The sequence below is a fragment of the Cynoglossus semilaevis genome, chromosome 4 (assembly GCF_000523025.1).
Source record: "Cynoglossus semilaevis isolate Cse_v1.0 chromosome 4, Cse_v1.0, whole genome shotgun sequence".
In the NCBI taxonomy this organism is placed as follows: domain Eukaryota; kingdom Metazoa; phylum Chordata; class Actinopteri; order Pleuronectiformes; family Cynoglossidae; genus Cynoglossus; species Cynoglossus semilaevis.
The window spans coordinates 10,916,448-10,927,369 of NC_024310.1; the positions used below are offsets into that span (position 1 = coordinate 10,916,448).

Below are 10,922 nucleotides of genomic sequence, written 5' to 3' on the forward strand. Positions count from 1 at the left end.
AGATAGATAGATAGATAGATAGATAGATAGATAGATAGATAGATAGATAGATAGATAGATAGATAGATAGATAGATAGATAGATAGAATGTATTAATTGCTCGGGAGTTCCTTTCATGGAAAAAAAAGGAAAATATTGTCATAATGTTGAGAGAATATCATCAGTCATCCAAAAAGTTTTAATTACTGAAATGTTCGGCTACTTCTAGCCTGTTTTAAACACGTCCTCATTTTGGTTTGCTGCCCCTAGTGACTGGAATGAATAGCAAAAAAAAAGTGCAGTACATGCGTCCCATGTAGTTTTTTGTTCACTAACTCATCACAAACAATATTTTGACTGGGGATTTCCTTGCTGACTGCTAAGAAAGAGAGTAGTAGGATTTCTTTAACTATAACTGTTGTTGGTTTGTGTTTTCTGCCCTTTCGGACACGTTGTTGTTAAATTTATAAATTTGGATTTGCTTCCTAAATAACTTAGATGGTTAAATAAAGGTTGAATAAATAATATATAAGTAAACTGTGGCATCACTTTTACAACATCATAATGACGATGTAATGCTTGGCTGTGCTGTGATCTACCACTTAATCTTTAGCCCTTCATTAATGATGAAAAGCTGTCCCACTGTGAATGCTACGCTGAATTAATTAAAAACAAAAAATCAAGTTAATTAGTTAATTAATGTCACGTTATTTTTTAAAAAACATTTCTCAAATTTATTTAACTCATTTGAGCTGCGTTACCAATCAGTCATCAATATGTATGAACTCCAGCAGCAGCTGAAATGTATTTTACAGCTCAGGAATGACAGCAGGGCCCCACATGGCTCTGACAGATGTGATCAGCTGAGCACTCTGAGTGGTTTGCAGTTTTAATGGCCGCCGAAGTGTAACATGACTGAGTCTAAAAGCAACCGACGAGCAACCCCTAAAGGCTGACGTGAGGCCTACGCCCGACACAGACCGACAAAACGACATTAACAGACCAACATCCTGCTCTGTGTGTCCAGCTCTTTGGACCAATTATATATAAAACCTCAAATATGGAGCATGTGTTTGCAATGATTTGAGAAGAAAAAGAAGTTTTAACTTAAGCATATGTGAAATGGAAATCATGTACATACACAGTGAGAACAGCACCAGTGCCTGCTATCACGCGGATCCTCTCCTGCTGCTGCTGCTGCTGCTGCTGCTGCTGCTGCTGCTGCTGCTGCTGCTGCCACCTTTCCATTATTCATGACAACAGGGAAAGGGAGCACTTACTGACTTACTAGCCTCCATCTTCTTCTGCTGGAAGGTAGACAGAAAGAGAACAGTTTGTGTGCTGGCAGGTGTGTGTGTGTGTGTGTGTGTGTGTGTGTGTGGTGGGACAATGAACGCCGGACACTTTAGGGGTAGAATTTCCCATTCAGAAAACAAATATGAGCAGACTTACTCTCACTGTGAATCAATAGACAGCCATCAGTCAAGTGGAGGAGCCCACCACCCATCCAACTTTGCAGCTGTAAACAGAGAGAGAGAGAGAGAATGAGAGAGAGAGAGAGAGAGTACAACAGAGAGGGATATCCATTGTCTCTTTGTCTTTTTCATTTGACTTTTTATTCTTCTGATAATGAACGAGCCGTGAGTTTTTGTTATTATATCCTAAATCTTCCCTCTCCTGTTTCATTGAGCCTTTCATTCCCAAACACACAGAACACGCAGTGTTTTCTGAAGGGGACTTCCATCGATTAAAGATGCTGATGTTGCCTTTCTCTGTGATGCTGAAGCCAGATCAATAAAACCTCCGATGGGACTGTGTTTGTGCCGCGGCTTCACGCTGCAGCCCGGGATGTGAGAAATTTATCCTTGTGTGTGAAAAATGAATGTACTTTTGCCGTCAGTGGATCAGACGGATGTGGAGCCTAATTAACTTTTGCGGATCTTTAAGTAAATCTCTCCCTTCGCCGTGATGTATTTAATCTGCTGCAGCGATTTGTCATTGTTTTTTTCCTATGAATGACAGCTGGGAGACAATACATCCGGACAGATACAAATAGATCCTGCAACAAACAAAAGCATTTCAAAGGCAGAGAGGGATGAGCTGTGGGTCAGTACGCCCCCTAGTGGCTGTGGCATCAGTATAAAAAAAGGCTTTTTGCTGATTGTTGGCTGATTGTTAAATTAGATTTTTGTAATTTTATTACCATGCCGGTGTTATACGTCATGTTAGATTGTGACCATTATTGGAATTGGTTTGGCAGCTGACATAGACTAGCTGTTTTTGTTTTTGTTTATTTCCTACCTTTGTAAAAGCTTTTTTTATTTATTTATTTGTTTTATGTAACACTGAAACATGTGACATCACACCAGAGACAGGCGGCAGTCTGTGTTTTTGCTCGCTCTCTCTCTCTCGCTCTCTCTCTGCAGTGTAATCTCAGCTCAAATAAGGGCAGCCCCAACTCTGTACTGACACAGTATTGGGCTGTAAATACTAGTCTAAGTGGTGTATATTCACTGACATGGATTATTGATGAAGCAAGAAGCATAAAAAAAGTTGGGTTTTTCCGCCTCTATTTCAGACTGCTTTGTATCACAAACCATTGCATTTGTAAAAAAAAACAACAAAAAAACAAAAACAAAATAAACCCAATAGTACATGATGTCATTATTTATGCATACTACTTTCTGCTAATTAAACCCATTCTTCGAGAGGAGAAATTAGTTCAAATATCCGTTGCTCCACAGCGACACCTGAATTCAGCACCAGAGACAGTTCCTCAAATTATTATCCCTGTTTAGAAACAAAAATATTCCACGACAAATGGATAACGCATTATTACATGACCAAGTTTATATTCACGGCCAGTTTACTTACTACAAGTTCATCACATGCATCTGCTCAACAGTTCATTGTGATATTTATAGAAAAAAAACAAAAGAAACGACCCACAGCGAGACAGACTCCGGCTGTGTTCACCTTTACACATTTATCCACAAATAGCTCTGCTTTGCAATCCATTATTTTCTCCTTTGATCAGCTAGAGCTTGTGTTACATGAGGCATTGCTCACTTGAAAACAAAGAGCAGGAAAACAGCACCAGTGGCACTGAGATCACTATGATAGATGCATGGAGTCGCACCGCAGAGCAGGCAGCGTTGTTCTTTAATGCTGCGGTGTTCGGGGTTTTAACTCACCACAATGTGGATTTATTGTCTGGTGCTGGAACAAAGACACAGCTTTATTCAAGTATTTACGGTCAGACCTCGGTAGTGTTACAGTAAGAGATGATGAACTGCACATCGGTACTCGGTATATACGGTAATCTGCATATTTTGTTGCTGTCTATATGTAAGACCTGTGTTGGTTTTATTTAAGTCAGGCACCAAATGACTGGATAGGACATTGATTGTTGATTGAAAATAAAGCCACATCGAATATAAGCCCTCTAGTGGAGTGGTGAGGTAATGCAATGGAAATCACTTGGAACGCCCAGTAACGTGGTGCTCAGGCATAAACATACATTCATTAACATTCATTACCTCTACAGCCAATGCACCACTTTGTACTCCCTTTTGTCCAATGAAAGCTGTGCTCCACTCCAGACCAAACGCAAGAGCCTTAAATACATAAATCGACTAAAGATAAATGATCGGTTAATTCCAAAAGGATTCAAAGCTTTCATTTAGCGTCTTGTCTTTACAATTAGGAGAGACAACGCTAAATAATAAAATGCACGCTATCACTTATTTATAGGGCGGCTCACGAGAAATTCGTAGAGTATATGCACATGAATATGCATGTTGGCCATGTACACAACACAGTGTTTTATGGTTATGTTTCCATATCCATATATGCATTACTCATGCAGTCCACAGACTGCTTTATGATAGGTCCGCTGGAGAGTCACACAAGCCTCTGATACAGAGATTCATGAAAAGATTTTGGTGTGAAGACAGAAGGCTGGAATTATCGTTAAAAACTGGACTTTTACGTTTTAAAATAAAGATTTATATCTTAATGTAACTAATAATCTAATAATAAATAAAGACTCTCATCTGATTGTGATAATAAAACCACCACAAAATATACAGACTTCCATTTTTCTAATCTTTCTGTCACCGTGCAGTTTCATGACCGAGGGTTTTCCACAATCTAATTTAAACCAACCAAGCAGAACGGACCACGGTGCTGTCAGCGTCAGTCGCCGTTTATCAATTACAATTACTTATACATATACACATATCATCCTGTGGCTGCGGCTGCATGAACCAATGAAAATCCAGGAGCAAAATAATAAACAGTATAACTCTTCTCCATATTTAATAAATCATCCTTGGATTTCTATCTCTTGTTCTTGTCAACAGTTCTTGGATTTAAATATTATTGAATATAATTTATATATATATATATATATTTATATATATATATAATAGTACTTAAAATAATAATTTATTCTCAGGTTTTCAGGGTTTTAAATATTTAAATTTGCCAACAAAGTCTCACTGTGGAGCAAGTAAAAAAAAACAAAAAAAAAAACTACTGCTTTCATTTGCATCTAAAAGTCCTTACTCAACAATGACAATACATTTCATCTGCATATATATTTGATTTTCTCCAGTTGGTATCAAGCCATAATTAAATCAACCATTTGCATGTAACTGATATCCTGTTCTGGGCTTGAAGAATTATTTTAGACAACTTTTCATTTTCCATCAAATCACTACAACATCTTGTTGTCAGGCGATCCGGGCTTGAAGAATTATTTTAGACAACTTCGTATGCTGTTCCTGGAGCGGCGGAAGTGTTTGTCTGTATGTGCGGATATTTGTTATTTTCAATATTACCTTGTTGTGCAAAGTCGCTAACACATCGTCTCGCGTCTTATCTCTATGTAGTCTCTAGTTTTTCTATTGTTTGGTTATAAATCTCATTATAATTACCAGTGGCAAAAAGACAGAGGGGAGGAAAGAAAGTAGTAGCACCAGGGAAATTCAACCAGTTTTATCCTAGGGCAGGGGTTAAAGTGAAGACTTTTTGTAGTACCGTAATTGTCCATCAGTATGTCTATTAGGATTGGTGCCTCTACTTTAGCTAACACAGTTTCTCTGTATTTCTTGCAGTCCAGAAACAGTCTGCAGTCTGGGGACATCGACGGAGCCAGGCGACTCGGACGTCTGGCCCGTATGCTCAGTATCGTCTCCATTGTCCTGGGCATCATCGCCATAGTGGTCTTTGCCTCGGTTTCAGGTATGTTAACACACACTGTACCATAATTGAGAGTTTAATTACAAATGGTACTCAACAGGAGCCGTAAGGAGAAGAAAGGTCCTACATTTGCCACTACACGACCACCTTTACACCTGCCACTCTTCTTATTGGTACAACTGCATGAATCACAGGTTAGCTTAGCTGAATTGTCAAAATAGACCTGACAACAGGTGAAAGACGCAGGTTCTACAACCCGGGAAGACTGATCACAGTAACAAGACACAGGGAAGATAATGGAAAAAACAGGTCTCACCATAGGAAAGACTTTAAGGCAAGCTGGGGATTTGAACGCACTGTTTACGTTTTTATGTTAAGCAGCATAAAGAAACAGTTATGTTTTTCGGACAGTAGATATAGTCAGCCAAGAGAACTTGAAAAATGCAATTGCCGGCAGACAACAGTAGGGATGAAGCTAAACCCATTAAAAAAAATACAAAAAACCTGTTGACTACATACATTGTCGAATTGCAAAAAAAGAAAAATGGCAGGTTGTGGGGAGGTATTTGAAGTTTTGGGCTGCAGCAAAATATATTTTTACGCCATGACAAGAAATACAATGACAATGAATGTATCAAATGACAACAGCTAGGCATGATGTAGGTTCAATGCTGCATTTCCACACATTATGATGAGGATTTAGTCAGGATTTAACACAAACACACACTTCTCCATTTTGTAAGACTGTTAGGAAGCAGCTTCTTGCACCCAAAAGTATTTTGCAGGAAATCCTAAAAGTGAAGATGTGACCTCCACAGAACATCATCAAGTGTATCTGGGATTACATGAAGAGACATTCACGGAACAACGCCAATTCTGTTGTTAGCTCTCTAAGATGTTTAAAACACACCGTCTGCTGAATTACCTCAAAAAAGAGTATTGATTTAACTTCACATGTGGTCATTCTCTGGACAATTTTCTCATGAATAAAAATGAAATTTTACACCTATGTACTCTATCCGAGTTGTTCTCAAAGCGGGGGATGTGCCCCCCTTGGGGCGGGCAGGGACATTACAGAGAGTGGATGAATGCAGCAGGGAATTTCAATATTGTCTTGCAGTGAAGGAACTGTCTATAATGGTTTGGGAGCCACTACTTCACTGTGTTTGCAAAAACCTCTGCACAGACACACGTGAAGCACAAACAGGTGTCAACAGAAAAAAGACACCGACTGCACAACAGTTACCAAGCGATATACGACACTACTATGGGGGCGTGAGATACTGTGTGTGTGTGTGTGTACTTGTTACTATATTCGGCGTACTTCTAAGCCATGTACTTTATGTATGTTTACGTTTCTCTCAGCCTGTTAACTTTACAGTCCATTTAAACCAACTCTGACTTTCTCTGTCTTTGTTTTAATCTGTTTCACAGCAAGCAAGTGACATGGAGGAGCCCGACGCTGGAGGAAACTACGAAAGCTAATTCATGGCTGTAACAGAAAGAAAATAATTACAATTGTACATTTAAAGATATGTCAATAACTCATCATGTCCATCCACACAATCGAAAAACACCGAGAGTAAGTCTTGCAACAAGTAAAGAAAAGTTTAAAAAAAATACATATATATATAAAAATTCAGAGATGCATGCATTAAAATCCAGTAACTTTTGCTTGAAGGAAAAGAGAAAAAAAAAACCCTGAAGTGAACTTGTTCACGTTAAAGGGAGGATGCCAATCTTTTGGTGGATATAAGAAACAGTTGCACCTCTTGTTAGAGTGAAGGACTTCTGAAGGGAAGACTCTGATCCACATGTATGAGGAGAGGGTGAAAGATGGACTTTTTTTCTACGTGTGGAATGCGACGCAGTGTGATTTTGGACCTGAGAGTTTGGACAGCGGCACATAACCTTAATATAGTCCTTACAAACCTCTTGCATTCAAAGCATATACAGAATCATGGATATAAGGACATATAATTATATATATATATACATATATATATGTACATTTTTTTTAATTGTTTGTATGCCACGTGGTGCTGGGTTGGTTAAGGTCGACACAGCTCTGTGACTGCTCTGTCAGCACTTGGAATGTCAGTGGAAAACTCAAGAGTTTGTCTAAAAGGGGGGCAGGGAACACCGTTTTTTAATTTCTGATTTATTAGCAAAAACAAAAAAAACCTGAGACCAAGTGCATGCCTGAATGTAAATAACTAACCCTATGCCTTCGTTTGGATTCTGTTATGGCGTCTTTTTCGTATCAAGGGCGGATTTGCACATGAAGAGTGATGTGTACATTAGTGAGTGCAGCCGCAGCAGGATGTGTGAGAAGTTCATTTACTCTGAAGGACACACAAGTGCACGCCAAATGTTTCTTCACCCATGAAATGTTTTTTCTCTCTCTCTCTCTCCTTTCACACCCTCATCGTTGAACAATGTGTCAGCTGTCTTTCATCTCTTTATCGTCTTCTCCTAAACATGACTTAACTTTGGCTTCACTTTCACACGATACAGTTTTTATTTAACAACGTTAGACAACTGCTTGGCAAAAGAAGGTCACCATATCCTTCAGCTGTGAAAGTGACACAAATTTCTCCTAGGCTCCTGTTTGGATGAGCTTCATTTTTTTAGTTTTAATTTTTAGCTTAAGGCTTGAAAAAGCAATCAAAAGCTGAAAAAAGTCTTACTTAAAACTGTTGACCACAATGTAACAATTTTATTAACAAAGACTAATTGTAAGATCAGACTTTCATCAATTAAAAAAAAAATCTTGTTTTTTATTGTACCCAGACTAGAGGTTCCCAACCACTGGGCCGAGGACCAGTATCGGGCTGCATAGCATAGGACTTCCATCCACTCCTTTTTTCAGCACTTTGCAGTTTTTTTCCATGTACTGGTAATCCCTCAAACTGACTGAACAAAAAAGTGGGGAAAACAAAAAGTCAAAATACCAAGGGTCCTAAAATGAAAGTGACTAATATAAAATAATATTAACATTATATATGTAACCAATAAATGATATATGATGCAGAATTGTATTTTATCATGTGCAGGACCTGAGCTCACACACACACACACACAAACACCCCTGCTGCTGGTCTGTGGAAAAACTATCTGTGGAAAAAAACTGGTCTGTGGTGAAATAAAGGTTTGGTGACCACTGCTTTCGACAATAACACTGCCCCCACTGGTTTATACGTTAAGCACTTTACAAGACGGATGTCAATCGCTTAATTCTAAGCTCTTTTTCTTCAACAAAAATGTCAATCTGAACCAATCGGACTTTTTTATATTGCTCCAATCTCCCTTCTCTCTCACAATTTAGACTTGGTTTTAACTGAATATACGCCAGAAGCCCTTCCTAACGCAACCAGACCTGGAAATGGAAAGGAATCAAACCTTCAGAGTGACACGCAGGAATCCTACTACTGCACCAGTCTAGCCTTCCTCACTCCTCCTTTTTTGTTTATTTATGAATGAATGATCATTCACATTTCTACTTAGTAAAAACTGGGCGGTGACATTTCTGGCTGCGTGGTGTACATTGACTGTAAAATACCATCAATATTTCAGTTTCTCGCTCCTTGGATTGTTATGCAATGTATTTATAACGGAAGCTATATATGCAATTATACGCATGCTGGGGGCCGCACTGCCTCGCACATTAATAATTATATTTTTTTTTGTAAAAGTGCCAGCCTGTGATTTTACATGAGAAACAAAAAGCATTTATAGAGTACTTCTTTAAAAACAAACAAACAAACTCAAAGCACGACAGACTTGCCTGTATTTGTCAGTTTATCCAAGAGAGAAGTGATGCCCAGTGTAGAATACACAGGACTGTTAGTACAGGCTTAGAAGCACAGGTGACATCGCTGTAAAGGAGATCACACGCATTCTTTTAAGCCACAGTTTCTCTTCAGGCATTACGTGTTTTTTTGTTTGTTTGTTTGTTTGTTTGTTTGTTTTTTTCAGTCACTTGTTTCGTTCGAGTTGTTCTTCGTTAAAGGGCTTATTAAAAACAACACCAGCTTATTAGAACAAAAGAGAAATTCAATTCGTCAAGACTATGCAGCTGCACTGAAACTGAGGTAAAACAACCAAACAAGCTGATTAAACTCCACCTAGCACACAGTTCTGGTTTCATCACAACTCCATTCCAACTAAATATCAAACATCAGAAAGCAGCAAAATCCAAAGAATGCTCATGTTTACCAACAACCTAAAAAAAAAAAAACCTTTCATCCAATCGCTGTCGAAAGGCACAGTGTAATTTCTGTTTAACACATCGAGTACAGTTGAACTGTTTTGTTGTACATTAAAAGCGTGTGAACATAAAGGTCGGGGTCAACTGACCGTGAAGCCATGAGGTCTGGACTGTTGGCAATCTGTTCAATTCAGACTTTAATTTCTCTCTTTTTAAATCACCGTGTTTCTTTAACAGTGTGTTGTATTTGTCACTTTTCATCTCTGTACTGTACATGTTGCATGTCTGGAATAAATGTTACCATGCATGGTCCACGTGTAGCCTCTCCACTGCTGTGTTGGGAACCACTGACAACCTGCTGCTCCGGTGCTGCTGAGGGACCGACTAAGTGTTTTCCTCCTACGGATTAACACATTTAGGTTAAAACAGCAGTTGTTTTTTTTTTAATCAAAACTAAAAATGTGCAAAAACAGCAATATAGAGGTACTTAACTGAAATATCAAAATGCCAGCTTTTCCTGGGTGAGATATTAAAGAGAGAGAATGAGGACAAGAAACCAAATTTATCCTTTTCAGGTCAGTCAAGAGAGAAATTTTTTTTAAGTTGAGTTTGAAACTGAATCTGTGCAAAAAAAAAAAACATTCATGGATCTCTTACTGCTGAGTTGTTTCCTTCACATCCAAGGTATAGGGTACCTTTCCATCCTGCTCGAATCGTTCTCTTTTCATAACATCTCAGTATAAGAACAGGTATAACATCTGGATCAAACAAATCTTTTTTACAAACTCTTAATATCGGCTCCAACAATTTCACTTTCTTTTTTTTTATTATCCCCTGATCCTGTATCTTTCCTATTCTAAACTTGTTACTGGCCTCACTTCCAATACTTAGTATGGCTACAACTACAGCCTTTATCACCTTAAACTGCTGCAAATCCTTTGCTACCAATGTCTGGGCCATTGCTAAACGTAAAGTACTTTATTATGGATCATGAAAAGCAGCAGACAATCTTAAGCACTCATTAATGCATATTAGAAACAATTTAGCTTTTGTCAACAATCCTCTCTGATCCCAGATCTTAAATCATTTAAACATCAAAAAAAAAAAAAACCTGATCAACATGCAAACTGCAATAATGAAAAGAAATCCAAAAAAAAAAACCTGATCAACATGCAAACAATAATGAAAAGAAATCCGTGTAAGACTTGGATATTACTATGTTTGAGCATTTTCTCTACCATTAGCTGTAGACCCTGAAGTGATTTTTAATTTATTCTTAAACCTTTAAATGTTTATGTATTAACCGCTTCCTCAAAATGATAGACATTGCTGCCCAAAAGACTGTCACATTTATGAAAAATACCATAGAACAACATGGAGCTAAAATAGTTTTTATGAAGTAGAAAACTAGCTGGAGTTGGCTCCTACTGCTCTTCCACTGTGACGTGTGAAGAGACAGATAGCTGAAGAGGAAAAGAAGGAAGTCATATATTAATTTAATCCATCAATTAATTTATCAAGCCTGTGC

The 10,922-nt window shown here is 38.2% G+C and overlaps 1 protein-coding gene and 1 long non-coding RNA gene across 3 annotated transcripts in view; one reads left to right on the forward strand and one right to left on the reverse strand.

The window, feature by feature from the left end:
- trarg1a (trafficking regulator of GLUT4 (SLC2A4) 1a) overlaps nt 1-9,674 on the forward strand; it is a 15,803-nt gene extending 6,129 nt beyond the window's left edge. The window contains exons 2-3 of one of the 2 annotated variants that reach the window (XM_008309145.3): nt 5,100-5,226; nt 6,619-6,688. In XM_008309145.3, coding sequence (XP_008307367.1) covers nt 5,100-5,226; nt 6,619-6,629 — 138 coding nt within the window. In that variant the 3' untranslated portion in view covers nt 6,630-6,688. Of the gene's footprint in view, nt 1-5,099 lie in introns of both variants that reach the window. The other variant, XM_025055328.1, reaches the window with a different exon arrangement.
- LOC103378082 (uncharacterized) overlaps nt 1-10,538 on the reverse strand; it is a 15,661-nt gene extending 5,123 nt beyond the window's left edge. The window contains exons 1-3 of the long non-coding RNA XR_521474.3: nt 9,696-10,538; nt 1,432-1,498; nt 1,121-1,286 (exon numbers count right to left, since the gene is read on the reverse strand). This is a non-coding gene — a long non-coding RNA (uncharacterized LOC103378082). The remainder of the gene's footprint in view (nt 1-1,120; nt 1,287-1,431; nt 1,499-9,695) is intronic.
- Nucleotides 10,539-10,922: the final 384 nt, after the last annotated feature.